General features: G+C 30.6%; 1 protein-coding gene across 1 annotated transcript; it reads left to right on the top strand.

The window, feature by feature from the left end:
* The first annotated feature begins 12,131 nt into the window (after nt 1–12,131).
* Nucleotides 12,132–13,718, top strand: LOC107784657 (FCS-Like Zinc finger 5-like). The gene is made up of 2 exons (XM_016605812.2): nt 12,132–12,684; nt 13,111–13,718. The coding sequence occupies exons 1-2, from the start codon at nt 12,362–12,364 to the stop codon at nt 13,280–13,282; spliced, it is 495 nt and encodes a 164-aa protein (XP_016461298.1). The 5' UTR covers nt 12,132–12,361; the 3' UTR covers nt 13,283–13,718.
* The last annotated feature ends 5,318 nt before the right edge of the window (nt 13,719–19,036 follow it).

Raw genomic sequence — 19,036 nt, 5'->3', positions numbered from 1 at the left:
TTTTAATTATCTTTCTCAAGTTTTTCTCTTCTTTCTTCCTTTCTTAACATAAAGATCTTACTTCGATAATAATATACGTTAATATATACAAAACGTATATAAAAAATATATATATTGAATTAATACATATAAAATATACATAAAAAATATATCTTCAATTAAGATGACACTTAGACATGTGAAATATACATAAAAAAAAAATATATCTTAAATTTAATTAAGATAGCATATAAATATACAAAAAACATATATATAAAAAATACATCCTGAATTAAAATGGCACTTGACATATAAAATATATTTGAAATATACATTAAAAATACATCTTAAAATAAGATGGCACTTCTCAAATAAATATACAAAAATTATATACATAAAAATACATTTTGAATTAAAGTGATACTTGATATACAAAGTATAAAAGACGTATAAGTCAATACATCCTGAATTTATGTGACATTCACATATTCATCAGATTTTAAAAAATGGAGTGAAGAAGATGAATATTAGGCTTAATTTTTATAATATGCTAATAATGAAAAAAAAAGTGCTCTTTATGGAATAAACAATAAATGATGTTATTCTTTTAAATAATAGTTAAATAAGGATCAAGTGTGTAAAAAACTCAAATTGGTTTCGTATTTTCTGCTATGCTAAGGATACTCTAATCTAAAGTACATACTCCTTCGAGATAGGGTAATTTGAAACCATATGTCAAAAGTAAAGGAATAAATTTTGATCTTTTTCCCACAGTTTTTGCACACGTGAAATTCAATCAATTCATGGCAAAACTCCATTAAGAATAGATACGAGACGATATCTTAAAATGTAAGGATATGCATGACCAGGGACGAACCTACGTTCAATCAAGGGTGGTCAACTGACCACCCTTCGTCGGAAAATTATACTCCGTATAAGGTAAAATATTATTTGTTATTGATTAAAAATAGACTTTGAACACCCTTACATAGCCCACTGATAAAGGTTTGAACACCCTTATTGAATTTTCTGGCTTCGCCACTGTGAATGACCTATTTAGAAGTAAGTATTTACCTTTCTCCCAACTACATAACTGGATACCTTCTTACACATGTTACCTTATTTCGTTTAACATATTTGAATTTTAATTTTCGTACACTGGAAAAACTAAAATTTCTTAAAATAGACTTACAAGTGCGGTAACAAGCTTAACAAAAGTTTATACTAATTTTTGTGTAAAATAATTCGAGCGTTCAGTTTATCTATATTCTAAGACTATGAGTGAAATCTTCATAAACCCGTTTAAATACCGTTATATAGTCGAATGAAACATTAGATTGTTGAAATAGAAAATTAACTATAAGATGGCGCTGACCCTGTCACACTAAGGAGTGGTTTGGTAGGAGGTATTAGAAAAAATAATGCAAGTATTAGCTTTATGCATTATTAATATCTTGTTTGGTACATTATAAGTACATCATACTTGGTATTATTCTATGTATAAGTAATGCATAGAAAACCATGGCATTAGTAATACCAAGGCTACTAATGCATGCATTAGTGTGATGACCCAAAATGTCATCTTTAAATTTAATAATTAATTATGTGATCTAAGCACTATTTACCATTACTCGACTTGCGTGTGAAGTCCGTAAAAAATTTTCGGAAAGTTTTCAGTTGACAAATGGATTAAAATGTGAATTAGATATTTAAAACACAACTGAGTTGACTTTGGTCAACATTTTGAGCAAACGGACTCGGATCAGTATTTTGACAGTTTCGATAGGTCCGTATCGTGAATTGGGACTTGGGCATATGCCCGGAATTAAAATCCGAGATCCCTAGCCCGAGATATGGAATTTTGATGAAAAATTTAAAGTTTAAGTTCAAATAGTGTACGGATTATGTGCAAATGACCCCGGAATAGATTTTTGATGATTCCAACAGCTCCGTATGGTGATTTTGGACTTAGGAGAATGATCAGAATTTTATTTGGAAGTCCGTAGTGGAATTAGGCTTGAAATGCCGAAAGTTGAATTTTTGGGAAGTTTGACCGAGGGGTTGACTTTTTTATATCGGGGTCAAAATCTGATTCTGAAAATTTTTATAGCTCCGTTATATCATTTATGACTTGCGTGCAAAATTTGAGGTCAATTGGACTGAATTTGATAGGTTCCGGTGTTATTTGTAGAAATTGAAAGTTCAAAATTCATAGATTTTGATTTGAGGTGCGATTAGTCGTTTTGATGTTGTTTGATGTGGTTTGAAGCCTCGACTAAGTTTGTATTATATTTTGGAACATGTTGGAATAATTGGTTAAGGTCCCGAAGGTCTCGGGTGGAATTCGGAAGGTAAACGGAATGGATTTCGGACAAAGAAGATTGCAGGAAATTTGCAGAAATTTCTGGTGTGTGAAGCCAATGTTGGAAGCTTATATCTCATAATTCATAGTGAATCGAAAAATTATCAAAACATGAAAGTTGTAGTCGTTTGTTTCTAGTTTCCAGAAAGTTACACCATTCATTATTTGGACATTTGTACAGAAAGTTATGATGGGATGAATGAAAGCTGGTAGAGCAGTTTCGCCAGAAATTCTGATGCATGGAGTCGATTTTGAAAGCTTATATCTCGTAATTCATAAGGAATCAGAAAAGGTGCAAAACATGAAAGTTGTAGTTGGTTGATTCTAGTTTCCAGAAAGTTAAATAATTTATCATTTGGACATTTATACGTAAAGTTATGATTAATTGAAAGAAGGCTGGTAGAGCAATTTCTGGTGGACTTTTAGTAACGAAATATGGACTTTTAGTGACGGAAAATGGACTTTTAGTGACGGATTGATAGAAACTTAAGGACCAAAAATGATCATTTCATTCATTTCGTTTTGGATTTTTGGAGCACGGTTCCTGGGCGATTTTCACGGGAAAACATAGGGGTAAGTGTTCCTTATCCTATATTGATTATATTTCATGATTCCATACTCATTTACATCATGAATCCGTGAATTTATGGAAGAAAAATCAAGATTTTTGTAAAATCTTCCAAAAACAAAAATTTAAGATTTGGAGGTCGAGTTATTTTCGGATTTTGATAAAATTGGTATGGGTGGACTCGTAATTGAATGGGTTGTCGGATTTTGTAAGTTTCGCCGGATTTCGAGATGTGGGCCCCACGGGCAAATTTTGAGCTAATTTCGGATTTTAATGAAAATATAATATTTTCTTATGAAATTGATTACTATAATTTTTATTGACTGTATCGAATTAATTATGATGAGATACGAGTCGATCGGAGTCGGAAAATTGAGGATAAAGCATAATACTTGGTTAAATTGGTGCAAGTTGAGGTAAGTGACTTGTCTAACCTTGTATGGGAGAAATTTTTCCTAGAATTGATATTAATGTGATTATTAAAATATGTTGAAAGTCGTGTACACGAGGTGACGAGTGTGTACACGGGCTAAATGTGAAGGATTATATTTTTAAATTGTGTAGATCATTGTTGTGCATTTATTAAATTATTTTATCTTGTTATATATTCTTCATCATTGATCTGTGATATATATATTTTAAATTTGTTGCCTTTTCCCTGCTAATTATTTTTATCTGTTTAATTAAAATTTGATTTCTTTCATACTGTGCATTATTTTAAGGTTGATTTTGTTTAAATTAAATATTATTAGTATGAAATATTTGACATTTTAAATTTTGATATTGAAGCAATGTATTAAAATTTTAAAATATTATTTTTCTGAATTATTTATTCTTGAATATTTTCATAATTTTTTTTTTTTTGGATTATTCTGGCATGAGTCGTGAGCTCTTTATTATTGAAAAATATTGTTGTTGATTTTTTTGTGGAAAAATTGAAATATTGGGCACTTGAGGTACAAATTGAGATATATTGTGATATTGATACGCATGCGGTGGTATAAGGTCTGGGTGTGAAAACGCATGCGGTGAGATAAGGGTGGCTTGATACGCGTGGCTAGTAGGGGTGACTAATAGAAGTCATGCGGTGTGATAAGGGTGGCTAAATCGCGGGATGCTATTTCGGAAAAAAATATTTTCTTTAAATAAATTGTGAAGGCCCGCGGTGATATAAGGAAATGAGATATTGATACGCATGCGGTGGTATAAGGTCTGGGTGTGGAAACGCATGCGGTGAGATAAGGGTGGCTTGATACGCGTGGCTAGTAGGGGTGACTAATAGAAGTCATGCGGTGTGATAAGGGTGGCTAAATCGCGGGATGCTATTTCGGAAAAAAATATTTTCTTTAAATAAATTGTGAAGGCCCGCGGTGATATAAGAAAATGAGATATTGTGAAATTATTTATAATTTGGGACTACGAGGCGGTACCTCGGTAGTGCCCTTGTTGATATTGATTTATAGCCATAGTTGCTTTCGATTAATTGTTGTGATTTTCATAAAGTTGAAAGGAATTCTGTTTTGATTCCACGAGATATTATTTGAAATTATTTGGCGTCATTAAATATGACATACTATTTGATTCATTTCCAATGTCATTTTATTTTACTACATTGATAAACATTTTACCATGTCATTATTATATTCCCGCAGGGCCTCACGTGACCTCGTCACTACTCTACCGAGGTTAGGCTTGGCACTTACTGGGTACCGCTGTGGTGTACTCATATTACGCTTCTGCACATCTTTTTGTGCAGATCCAGGTACATCTTACCAGCCTAGACGTCAGTGAGTTACCTGCGTATGAAGACTTCGAGGTATATCTGCCAGCGTCCGCAGACTCCGAAGTCCCCTTCTATCATTTCATGTTGCTTCCTTATATTTTATTTAGACCTTGATATATAGAGACATTGAGAATAAATTCTTAGAAACTTGTGATTTATTTCTACCGGGTTTTGGGAGTTGAAATTGTTTGAATTGTAGTTTATTTATTTCAAATATTTATTATATTCCGCATTGTTAGGCTTACCTAGTTTTAGAGAATAGGTGTCATCACGACATCCTACGGAGGGAATTTGGATTCGTGATAATTAGTTGGTTAAAGACAAAATTATCCTTAAAGTTCCTTAAAGCTTGAGAATATGGAGGGCATTTTTGTAAACAATTTTTTTTTTAAAAATTATGCAATGCATTATAATTTTAATACAGCACACCAAACAGTAGATAAGGAATAATATCTGCATAACTAATGCTTGCATTACTAACTCATACATTACTAATACAACTTATTCCGCACTATTCTTGTACACCCGGCCAAACGATCCCTAAGTAAGAATCTTTCGAGTCGGTGACACGGCTCACCTGACTAACTTTTTAATTAAAATGCCGCACTTGTACTGATCTAATAAAAAGCTTAATAATTTATGTATTAAAATAGGATTTAATTTAACATTGGAAGTAGACAATTGCCCTCTTGCACAACTTGATGCCAGCCTGATTGGTTCTTTTTATGTTTTATTTTTTTCTTAATTACTTAATTAGTACTACTAAAAATGACGTAACTTTAACTTGAAGTACGTAGATTTTTGTGAAGGTAACAATCAAAGTACATTTTTAAAACTAAATTAAAAACATTATTTTTGGCAATTGTTTCCTCATCCACGGCAAACAGCGACATTGTAATCTGCAGAGACACCCCAAAATCCCGATATGGAATCAAGCTAACATTATATTTCATTTTTCAAGGTGTTATTAATACTTGATATACTCCCTCCCTCTCAAACAAACAGTCGTGGTTATTAAAAATAATTGTTTTAAATTACTTGTCATTTTAGAAGTTCAAGGCAAAACTGATTTTTTTTTCTTTTTTTACCCTTAGTAATAATTATTTTAAAGATGGAGATAACACATAAATAGAATAAATATTCAATGAAAAGAGATCATACAAAACATAAATAAAGATAGAATAGTCCAATCACTTTTCTAACTAATATTTCTTAAAAAACGTGTAAAAGAGAAACACGTCAACATGAAATTATTAGTTTAGTACTGGTTTTGATATGAATGACCTCATCAAGGTTATGATTTCCAGAAAGTTAAAGGACCATGCTTTTACCTTTTTTTAATTTATTGATTAGTGAGATTTTATTTAATTTATTTATAGACATATACCCTTTCTTCATTTGTTACTGGCTACTAGTATTGTTTAAAGTAATGTTGTAAGGTGACGTACCACATTTAATTTTACGGCTTTACTTCAATCGTACTCTTCTTCCATATATGGATTTAATTAATTATCAGTTTTAATTTTTAATACGACCTTAATTAATGAATTCATGTTGATCCATATATAATGGAGCAACATGGATCAAGAAACTCAATAAAATTCAACCTACTTGAGCAAAATTACTATTAAAATGAAGTGTAAATTGTGTTCTAACAAATTAATTGATAATCTCACCACTTAAATATAAAGAAAATATCTAACAACCCTCTATCAAGTGGTAAATCGATCTTTATTCTAAGGAGAGTTGGACGATATATTTACTTTCCTTTTGCATTGTTTTGTTTAAGGTAAACACGGAAAATATTTCGTTTTAATTGAAACTCAGAAAGGAAACGGAAGGGGAAAAAGACAATAAAATATACAAAAACTACACGTTATAAGGGAGACAATGAGCGCAAAACATTAACATAGCGACAACTGAAACATATTCAAAGCAATATCAACTACTATGTGAGTAAGGCTTGCATTAAACTTTGATGTGCAAATTGAACTTTCTAACACTCACCAAAGGCAAAAAAAAAAAAATAAAAAAAAAATAATAATAATAATTGTCATTTGATTCTTTTTATAATTCATCAGAGTTTTACTGGGTAGAATTATTTAATACTTATGATATTAGAAGGTACTAACAAACGCGGGTAAAATATTACTACTTGTTATTGATTAAAAAATAGACTTTGAACACCCTTACATAGCCTACCAAATAATATTTAAAATTTAAATATCTTTATTGAATTTTATGGCTACGCCACTGGGAAGGAACATGACATCCACAAAAGTTATGTAAAATAATACGAACAGATTGCACATAATTTTTTTTTGGCTTTCCCAAGTCCGATACCCATTTTAAGTTCTATTTAATACGAATTCGAGGCTCAAATTCAAAATATCAAATTAGGGACGGAAGAATACTTATTTATATCCGCCGCAACCTTTGATCAAAATTAGAATAAAGAGGGAATTGTTTAAAATTCCCAAGGGTAGAGAGAATCAAATAACGAATAAAGTAATACAAAACTTAATAATAACATAGAGAATGCACACCCACGCTATAACCCTTATTCCAACTCATAAATTCTTTTCTCCAATTGGCCAACTTGTGACCTCCCAAATCTCTTCTGTATTCCTTCAGTATAAAGTTCTAAGATATCTCGGAGCTTGCAATTATTTAATTTTAAAAGCTGGTGATATTTGTGGTGCTTTTTCTTTTTTGTTTGATTTGTTAAATGTAATTTATTCTTTTTGCGTTTTCTAGGATCAGTTTTATCGTTTAGTACATATTGCTTTTGAGTTTTGATAATGAATTACTATCTCTTTTAAAAGACAAAATTTTAGTACTGTATTATTCTTTGCCCTTCACATTTCAGAAACTATTTTTTCAGCATATTTTTCATTTTTCCTTCGAAATATAGAGTGATCACCAGACGGGAACAGAATTATTTACTCTTATGTAAAAGGAAAATAAGACAAAAGAAAAGAAAAAAAAAAAGGTAAATGAATGGAATCTGAAATTCTGTGGTTGAGATTTTGAGAATGGGATTGGGGGAGTAGCAAATAAGGTGGGGCCAGACGAATTCATTCAGTGGGGACTGTTTCACCAAATACCCCCACTCCCATTGAATCTCCTTCTTTAGCAAATATGGGCCCCATTTCATGGGTAGCTGACTAAGCTGTTTGATCCCTTTTTCCTACTAATAACATGTTTGGCCGTGTTTTTTTTTTGTCAAAACCATTTTTACTAGGGTAAAGATCATTTTTAGAAGAAAAAATTTGTTTTCAAGTAGAAGCAGAATCAGTTTTTTAGATGCAGAAAAAAATAGTTTCTCTCCAATCACTAATTGCTGATCAATAGTGCTTTCTATTTTGATTAGCCAAATACAAATTATTTTCACAAAAAAGTATTTTTTTTTTGCAAAGCAATTTTTGATAAATGTACTTTCAAAATAAGTTAATTGAATAAGCTAGTAATATATTTCATGGACTTGGTGAATTAAATAGTTGAAATCTCATTGCCTTAAATTGAAGATTTCGATTTGAACTCTAAAGATATAGAGCCTATTTGGATGGGCTTAAAAGCTGATCAAACAGTTTTTAACTTGTGAAAGTGTTTGGCAATAAAACAATTGACATAAAAAAAGTCAAAACCAATAAGTTGGAAAATCCAACTTTTTTGAAATTGAAAAGCCATATTGCTTTGACCAAAGATATTACATTCTTATCCCTTATAATTTTTCTTAATCCTGAAATTAACCCTAAGTAAAATTCCTACAATATACTATCTTTTTTTTTCTCCATTCTCCAATATTTGTCAATTTTTTGAAATTCTTAACGTGAAACAAACAATAGTTTTTTAAATAATGTTTGATACATTTCAATATTTAGTAAAAATTGTTCTTTTGGTTTCTTTTTTTGGTTCCATTACATTTAATTTTTTTGGTCGTTGAATCCTTCCATTTTTTAATTGGTGTAACTATATTCTAAAATCAAATCATTCAATGAATTTACGTATTACCCCTGAATTTGATGCTATGAACGGAAAATATAATATTATAGTCATCATCTTCTTTATAATTTTAAAAACTTTAAGGATATTTCAGTCATTTTAACAAGAAAAAGTGCTTACCAGTACTTGTTTTACCAAACACTTCATCAGCTTGTTTTCAGTTTCAATACTTTTATCCAAACACGTAACTGCTTATTTATAAAACAAGTTTCATCACTTATAAAGTGCTTTTAAGCACTTAACTTAAAAAGCCACTTTTTTAAGCCAATCCAAACAGGCTCATAAAAAGTTTCGTAACAATGCATTATTCTTTTAATAGGTCTACTCAGTGGCGGAGCCATCTTATCGGAAGGGGTGTCAAATGACACCCCTTCGCGGGAAAAATGCATTGTGTAGCTAAGTAAAAAAAATAACTTATATGTAAATATACTATGTATTGACTTCCCTTAATTTTCTGGTATATTTACTTTTATATATTTTGACAACCCTTAACAAAAATTTTGGCTCCACCGCTAGGCTTACTTAACATGAATCTGAGTAAATAGGGTTAATGGAGACTTGTGATACTGATGATTAAATTGATAAAGAGAAAAACAAGCGTATATCAGCAATAATGCAAAGAAAATGATGATTCATGTCCAGTGGACGAGGAAAATTGTATGAAAAGAATGTATTAAAAATTTTAACGACGATCTACAGTTTATCAAGTTTTTGGTAAAATGTGGAGTTATAATTTATGACAATGTAAAAAAAAATGAAAAATTGAGTATTTTAATAGGTCATGCAAAAAAAAAATGTGGAGTTACAATTTATAACAATGTAAAAAAAAAAAATATTGAGTATTTTAATAGGTCATGCGAAAAAAAAATCCTTGAATCCAGAGGCGGATCCAGGATTTAAATCCGATGAGTTCAATTTTAAGGTTTTTAATATTGTACTCATTATATTTTTAAAGTTGTGAGTTCATATCTACTATTTTTATAATTTTAATAAATTTTTACTCCGCGTCGAATATACTGCATCCCCTCTGCTTGAATCATGTGGTACAGATAAGAGTTTTGGCTTTAATTTGAGTCAACTTATGTTATGTGTACTCAAAGCGTTTGTAAATATTATAACCAGATTCCTCAGAAATCAAATATTGTTGATTCACATGATTCGTCCTAAGGTCCCTTTTAACTGCTGATATCTTGTTTTATTTCTCTTATTTTTCAAGCGGACTATAGTATAGTATTTAGAAGTGTCGCACTCTCATGACTGTTGATTATTCATTAATTTGGATTTGTTTTAATGAGACGACTTGATTGAACATGAATTTAAATCTTCCACGGAATACAAGTTTTGCTATTTAACATCACATCATTGACGATTTCTCTATTCATATTATGTCAAATCAAAATTAAATATGCTACCCAGGTCTTTTGATTAAATATCGGAATTTTCCTTTCGAAAAGAAAAAAAAAGAGATCTAAAAACGGAAATCAAAGTTTCAATCTTAATTAAACAAAAAAACGGACAAGTTACATATTTTGCCGTTCGACAAAAATAATTACCTCCATAAGTCAAATATAAAAAAATACATAATATGTATAATATATGTGTATTATATATTAATATATAAAAATATATATTTTCCTTTGCTAGTATTATATTTGGGAACCACTATATTATGCAGTTATCCCAAAAACAAAAGTTGATTTTCTCTTTTATATTTTAGGACCACTGACCAATCACATCCGATTGTCATAGGACATTTTGGAAATAGATTCATAAGCCCAAGACATTTCTTTCCTTAATATATCAGAGGAAATGACATTATACAATCACTCTCAAAATAATGTCTGAGAAATATATTTTTTATATATATATTCTATATATTATATACAAAAATTATATAAATTTTATATACTTTTTCAGTTCGAAATAAAATAGTTTCTGGCGTGAGCTAAAAGTAAAAAATTGTCCACTAAAGATTATTTTATATTATCTATTTGTGAGTGAATCATATTTAGAAAATAAAAAAGGTACTCCCTCAATCCTATTTTTATATCAATGTGTTTGATTGAACACTAATTCTGAAAAATTAAAGAAACTTTTTGACATTTGAAATACGCCAAAGGGCCAAATATACTCATCTACTTTCAAAAATGGTTTAAGAATACTCTCGTTATACTATTGGGTTATTTATACCCTTGCAGTTATACTTTGGGTTCAAATATACCCCTCATTTAAACGGAGGGACACATGTCATCGTCCTGTTAGTCAATTCTAAATATCTCCATATTAATTAAAAAGACTCATTACCTATACCCGAAAAATAATTTTTTGTTGTTGTAAAAACTGGAAAAAACTATTTAAAAAAAAATCAAAAAACTGAAAAAACAAAAATATTTTTTTCCAGTTTTTACAAAAAAACTGCTTTAAAAAAACTAAAAAATATTTTCTAAAACAATATATTTGTAAAAACTGAAAAAAAAACTGAAAAGTAATTTTTTAAAGCAATTAAAAACTGGAAATGAAATATTTTTAACTAAAAATTGAAAAAAAGAAAATATTTATTTTTTCAGTTTTTACAAAAACATTGCTTTTTAGTTTTTTTTTTCATCAGTTTTTACAAAAATATTGTTTTAGAAAATATTTTTCAGCTTTTTTTAAAGCAGTTTTTTTTGTAAAAACTAGAAAAAAAAATATTTTCGTTTTTTTTCTTTCTGTTTTTAGTAAAAAATAATTCAGTTTTTTTCTAGTTTTTACAAAAAATATTTCTTTAGAAAATTGATTTTCAGCTCTTTTTTTCAGTTTTTACAAAAATATTGTTTTAAAAAAATATTTTTTAGGTTTTTAAAGCAGTTTTTTTTTGTAAAAACTGATTTTTTTTATTTTTTTTAAGTTTTTAGTAAAAAACAATTTAGCCTTTTCGAGTTTTTACAAAAAAAAATTATTTTTCGGGTATGTGTAATGGATCTTTTTAATTAATTAGGAGATATTTAGAATTGACTAACAGGATGATGACACGTGTCCCTCCGTTTAAATGAGTGATATATTTAAACCAAAGTATGACTGCAAAGGTATATATAACTCAATAATATAACGAGGGGTATTCTTAGACCATTGTAAAGGGGTATATTTGGTCCTTCGCCGTTTGAAATATTGTATGAGAACTTTAATATTTTCTTTTTAATTAAATGGTGGTGAAAGCTTTTCATATCTTTTCATTTTCTCCCTTCTTATAAAAAATAAAGTGAGCACGTTAAATCATGCCATTAGGGATGACGAAAAGCGAATAGTAAAAGTAAATAAATTTTATAAAGAAAAATATACTATCATTTTTTAAATAAAAAATAAAAAAACTATTCAAGAAGGGTTCGTGGAGTAAGGTTAGGACCCGGAAATGAAATCTGATAAAATCATATACTAAAAAAATTTAAAAATTGCATGAATATTGCAACATAATCAAACGGTCGAGATTCTCTCCTTGCACTTGGGCTCTCTGCTTTATCTTCCCAACACATCTCCCCACTCTTACTCCTCTTCCCCCCTCTTCTTCTTCCTCTCCTCTCTCTAAAAACCTCTCTTTCTTTCACCTCCATAACCAAACTCTAGTACAAAACCAAAGGAAAGGAAACATATAACTGTGAATTTAGAAGAAGAAAAAATAGTAGCGAAAATGTTGTTGGGGAAGAGGACAAGGCCACCAATGAAGAGAACAACAAGTATGACTGAATTCACCTTGGATCTCAACCTTAATCATGACCCTAATTCTGCTGTTAATTATCAGCCCTTTGATCCTCACAACCCTTTCACACCCATCTCTCCTTCAAATACCCAGCTGCAAGATCAACAACAGCGTATTTTGACCACAGCTAAAACAATCCCTACGACCAGAAACCGTCGAAAGTCTGCTGATTTTGTTGAAACTGCTAATTTCTTGAAAGCTTGCTTCCTCTGTAAACGTCGCTTGATCCCTGGTCGTGATATCTACATGTACAGGTACTATTATATACACACTTACAATTTTTTGTTTCAGACGCTAAGCCAGGATTTGAAGTTACTGTATTCAATATTTTAGTTCTTTAAATTAAGAATTTGTATATAAAGATACCGGAACTGTAACATGTACACCGGCTCCAGCTATGTTTTTCTTTTATTTTTCATTTATTTCATCGAGTACCTGCTAGTCGCACATACAAATTATTTAATTTTTATGCATTCACTGTGTAAAAACTCATGACATTATCTAAATAGTAGTTAGTTATAGCTAGGTGTTTATAGTACTAATAAGGATGGATTAGTAAACTGGAAAAGATGGTAAATAATTTATTTCAATTACTTCAAGTATACTGGTCTGGTAAAGAAATTACTTTAAATATTTCTGTGATTAAATTCTTAATTTTGTGTTGGATGATTATTTTGCAGAGGGGATAGTGCTTTTTGCAGCTTAGAGTGTAGACAGCAGCAAATGAATATAGACGAGAAGAAGGAGAAGTGTTCATTGGTTGCATCAAGAAAGGATACTAGAAACTCCTCCGTGGCCGGCGGAAAGGGATCTGATGTCTCCGCCACAAGCGAGACTGTCGCCGCCGTTTAAGGGTAGTGGAAATCAAGCATATCGACTGATATGTAGGTCACTATGTTACCCACACAATATAATGCATATCAAATCTATGTATATACATGTTGTGGGATGTTGATTAATATAAATATCTACTCTCTCTACAAAATTATCTTGGGCTGGTAAACAAGTTTTGCAAGGTTCAATTAATGGTTGACTGATCAATTATTACTATCTATGCAGCCATTTTTATTGCATTTTTAGTGGAAGAAAAATCTCAAAACTGCAGGTTTTAGCAAAACCATAATCGTGTTTTTTTTTTTTTTTTTTTCAGTTTTAGGTAAACCAAGCTCTTTTTTCTTTATTCTTTCTTTTTTCTTTTTTGGAGTTGGAGCTAACTAGTAGAGCACTGGAGGGTGTGATGATTAATTCGTATTTTGTTTTTTCCTGAATAAAAGGTGTGGTTTATATATTTTCCAAATATTAAATTATTTTTTGTGTATTTTACTATGAGATTCCCCTAGTCATGCTGTGAAGTTGTGATACCTCTTGTCCTTCTGATTGGGACACGCCAGCAATGAGAACCCCACCTAAAGTAAAGCCAGTTGGGAATATAAAATTATGGAATCGCGTCATTATTGTCATTTGATCATTAATGTATTATTATAAGGTCCTTTTCTTATTTCTTATTGTAAGTCCTTGTTATTTATTTTATTTTTTGAATTTCTTGTCTAATATACATGGGGAGATTGTAGACGGAAAAAAAAGTGGGGGAGAAAAAGAGGATGGAGAGATCACAAAATTTAGAATTTGTCAATAATTGAGGGGACCAGAATATCAGATCATAAACTCTTTTATTGTTATAATAAAAGTATAAAGTAAATGAATTTCATTTTCCCAGAATAAGAGAATATTTAAGTAACCAAAGCAGTGGTGCTAAGTCTCTCGGTTAAACAAATGGGAGGAACGGAGTACTATAATTTAGCGTAAAAATAGCTAGTTAAAGAGCTTAAATATTTGTGAAATTTACCCCGTCATTACAAGGTAGAATAATATTTTATTTTAAACAAAGATATAAAATGAATTGAAAAAAGAGTTTTCACTTCGGGCACATAAATCAAATGGTATAGAAGTCGAAAAATGAAGAGACACAAAGGTGGATTGGCTTGGATCTGCTCGTGCGGTGAATGGCTGACAACTCTGCTCTGTACTGGACTTATCTATGACACAGTCAATGTAAGTCAGGGTCTCAGTAGTTCACACTCATAGTTCACTTCTTTTCTGGACCCAAAACTTTTTTTTTTACCCACGTTTGGTATTTGTCTTGACGCGCTTACTAATTCATAGCATAGGAGTAATTTTTTTCATTTTCGACTCTGTTTCTTAGTCTATTTGGTTAGCTTATTTTGATATGTGTTTTTTCTTTAAAATATTTTTTTCAAAATTATTTTTGGTGAGAAACAGTTTGTGTTTAACTAATTAGTTTGAAAATTATTTCTGAGCAAGAATTAGTATTTGGCAAGACTATAAAAAATTGCTTTTAAATGTATTTTTTTTTCAAAGGCATTTTTCAAAAAAAGTATTTTTGGAGAGAAGTTATTTTTTTCTACTCAAAAACTTTTTTTTTAATTTAAAAGCTTAGCCAAACACTTCAATTTTAAAAAAAATATCTTTTTTTTTTGAAAAAAAGTACTTTTGGCTTGGGAGAGGGTTGGCCAAACAGGCTATTAATTAATTTCTATTGTCCAAGTTAAAAAAACTTGTTGAATCGGATGCATGCACGAGGCAATATGTAAAATTTACAGTTTTTCCTTGCAAATATTTCACCCATCCTTATACATATGTCAATTGTTAAAGAATAGGTAGATAATCATGGGCGAAGCTAGAGAAGTAAATACAGATTCGACGAATCCAGTAGCTTTTATTTAGACCTATATTTGTATTAAGAAACTTATTGAATATGTATAAGTATATAATAGCGAACCCTGTAACTAAATAAGCTACATGTTCGATAATAATTTTAGAATTCATAAACTTCAAATCCTGACTTGACATGTGTGTAGATTGCCGCAGGAAGAACTGTCAATTTTACATATTGCCAAGTGCATGAATCTGATTCAGAAGAAAGTAAATCATTTTCTAAGGATTTTTCTCGCTCTAGTTAAGAAGGGTAAACTGTAAAAAGTCGTAAAGGAGGTACATTTAAAATAACATTCAAAAATATTACAAAACTTTACAATATGATTTACTATCTTCTTCTAGAAGAGACTGTGTTTTCTTTTAACACAATGGTTAAAGTATTTAGTTTTCGATTTGAATGTCAATATAAATATCTTAACCTTTTTAAAACCTAATTATACTAATAAAGAGAGAGTATCTTTTTTTAAGCCTTTGGGAAAATGAAATACACTTTCCACACAAAGCTTCTTTCGCGTCTTGTCGTGTTCAAAAGTTTCTCTTGTCTTCCTTAATTAATCCTTTTAGGAGTAACTATTAAGCATGATAATTTTTCTCGATATATTTTAGAATGCAATCAAATTATTATAACATTTTCTTCACGAAATCGGTGTTTTTGTCCCAGTCAAAAAAAGATTTTACACTTAATAAGGGAAAAGAAATCTGTCTTGTTGAAAACTAGTACTACTACCATTTCATCAGCATATATGACATTTAAACAGGCGCTAGAAATTCAGTATTACATCACATAAGAATGAATGAAGTTGAAAAGTGGGGTTGCGTAAGCAAATTCCACCAAATTCACTGAAAGGTTGATGTGATTCTTTCTCCATTAAATTAAAGTGCACTACGTCATGAAAGCAATAATTTCTTAATTTCATGATCTCTCCTTTTCTTTCTTCTTTTACTTTACGGAAAACTTTTAAGGAAAAAATTAGTCCACCTTCTTTTGGTTTCCTCTGTAAAGGTAAATAAGAATAAAAGGATTATGAAGAAATATCCTGCCTAATTTCTTATTAATCCACAATTTGCAAGATCAGGTAAAAATGTGACCAACTTAGCCAAAAACAAATCATTGGAAAGCATATTAAAGACCCGGCCCATTTATGTTTTTATTCATCTCGCAGTATAAAAAAGAGAATGATATATCTTGGGTTTCAAAAAGAATTGTCCAATGTCAGGTCTTGCTACCACAACCATTATTAGTGGCATTCTGGACCTTATTATTAGTGAGTGGTCCTTTATTTCTCAGATTCTTCCCATAATTCATGAGAAACAGCTTGTTTGATAGCTAGTTGTCTTCGTCGAAATTGGCTTTCCCTTTCTCTCAATGGGAGAAAGAGGACACATGAGTGAATTCATCAGTGGTGGTACCCGTTCTCGGTTGGAGATGACAAGTATCCCGTGAAATTAATTAAGTTATGCACGAATTGACCCGAACACCATAATTATAAATAATAAATAAACAACGACCAAAGAAAAAGGTTGAGAAATTAGAACACATTTCCCTACAAGCTACAATATAATGTTAATATTATTCGAGTTTTTGGCCTGATTTTCTTACCATATTTGAGTTTTACCTTTCTCTTAAAAGAAAGTCAAAGTATTATCATAATTGCTTTTACTTTTCCTGAAAGAAAAATGTAATTTTCTTTTATATTTGGTTATTCTTTGTCTTGGTAGAAAAGTTTTGGACATTTATAAATTGAAAGACATCCTTCTCACAACTAGAACATACAAAGATAACATCCACAATGTAGTCCTTAAAGAGTTTTGTTTAGGGTGGGAATTTATTCTCTCATAAGTTTTTTTTTACCACATTAGATTAGTATAACTCTTTTTAATAGATTTTCTATGTCATCTGATTTATCGTCTTCAAAGTTTGCTTTATTAGCTTCCGCATAACGCCTTGCTAATTTCGATCCCAACAAATATTCAGGTTAGAGGATACATGAGTGAATTCATCAATGGTGGTACCTGTTGGGTGACAAATATCCCGTGAAATTAATTAAGTTATGCACGAATTGACCCGAACACCACAATTATAAATAATAAAAAAACAATGACCAAAGAAAAAGGTTGAGAAATTAGAACACATTTCCCTACCAACTACAATATAATGTTAATATTATTCGGGTTTTTGCCCTGATTTTCTTACCATATTTGAGTTTTACTTTTCTCTTAAAGGAAAGTCAAAGTATTATCATATTTGCTTTTACTTTTCTTGAAAGGAAAATGTAATTTTCTTTTATATTTGGTTATTCTTTGTTTTGGGAGAAAAGTTTTGGACATCTATAAATTGAAAACATCCTTCTCACAACTAGAACATACAAAGATAACATCCACAATGTAGTCCTTAAAAAGTTTTGTTTAGGATGAATGTTATTCTAAGGGACTTTCTTCTTTATTAAAAGGAGATTATGTAAAATGGATAATTGATTCTCATATTTAACAACACCATAACTTAGTGACGGACCCAAGATTTTGTGCAAGCGGGTTCAATCTTAGAAGTACATAACTTTAATCGTAAAATAATAATTGTTAAATGGGTTCAAATAAAATATTTATACAAAATTTACACAATTTTAATAATAATTTATATATATACACATTATTATTTTTTGATGAAGCGGGTTTAATTAAACCCGCTAGCCCCCAAATGAGTCCGCCACTGCCATAACTAATGAACATAATCAATAAAATCTTTGGTAATTACCAATTGAAAGTGTTGGTGGTTGATATGTAGTGATCATATGTTTCCCACTAGCATGGGATGGCAATTGGCAAATGTAATGATGCCTCCAGAAAGGCTACTCTATCTTCTGACTTGGAATCCCACTTCGGTCAGTTACTAAAGTTACACTTGTCTCATAAAACAGTTTAGTGCTTATGAAAAAATTAAATTCTAATGGAAGAACTATACTAAGCACGTATTTCCACCTCAAAAAAGTATAATTTTAGGTTAAACCTATTGTATTTATATAATGATAGTTTAAACTTACTTAATGATAATATATTTAGATGTGATTTCTGAACATGTGGATAATGTGGAACAGATCTGGTGGAAGACTTACAATAACATGCATTAAATATTCCAAAAGGTATGAGCAATAATAGAGGAGTAACTAACAATAAATAACATTTAAGTAAATAGGAGAAGTGGTTCATCCAATAATGAATAAACTAAATGATTATTTTTTCTGACAATGATGAGTGACAGATAAATCCTAAAATGTTCGAACTATTATGGAAAAATGTAGAATAATATGAACAAGAATCTTTATAAAAAGGTAATTTTTGTATCTTTTACAAGAGAAAGAATCTTTATCAGAAGTCTATTCTTATCTAGTGAATCTCCCTCTTTCCTTATCCTTTTCCTCCTTATATGGGAAGTCTCCCTAAAAAACTCTAATAATACATAGTACATGTGCCCAGAATATTCTTTAGATTATTCTTTCTATTATACTATTCTAAAAACTAGTTGTTACATCCCTTTCTATGGTCCTCGAGCTCGGTCATTGTTGACATCCCGACCACGAGCTTCGCCGTTACCTGATCGACCTCGATTGATTCTTCCCTCGATATTACCTCGCCCTAAATGCTCGGCAGTAGATTTTGACCTATACAGTTAGTCCCTCCGCTTATTGAGGTCGTCCTCATACGACATCGATGAGCGGATTTTGTTGGTTATGGTCGAGAAGAGTGGACGAGTGGGTCGGGCAGTTAAATTTGGGACGAGCTGGCAACGTGGTCTTTTGTGAGCCGCAACTTTCGGGGTTACGTCGTTTCTGCACTAGAATGACGTCATGACATCATGCGTCATTATGGCACGTT

This window comes from Nicotiana tabacum, chromosome 12 (genome assembly GCF_000715075.1).
Source record: "Nicotiana tabacum cultivar K326 chromosome 12, ASM71507v2, whole genome shotgun sequence".
Classification (NCBI taxonomy): Eukaryota; Viridiplantae; Streptophyta; class Magnoliopsida; order Solanales; family Solanaceae; genus Nicotiana; species Nicotiana tabacum.
Note: the sequence above shows the minus strand (reverse complement) of the source record. Positions and strands in the feature narration are given on the sequence as shown.

Bases quoted from the DNA above. Each gene is read 5' to 3' on its own strand.
- LOC107784657 (XM_016605812.2), top strand. From the start codon at position 12,362: ATGTTGTTGGGGAAGAGGACAAGGCCACCAATGAAGAGAACAACAAGT. The intron at 12,685-13,110 runs GTACTATTATAT...ATTATTTTGCAG, and splicing joins CGTGATATCTACATGTACAG to AGGGGATAGTGCTTTTTGCA.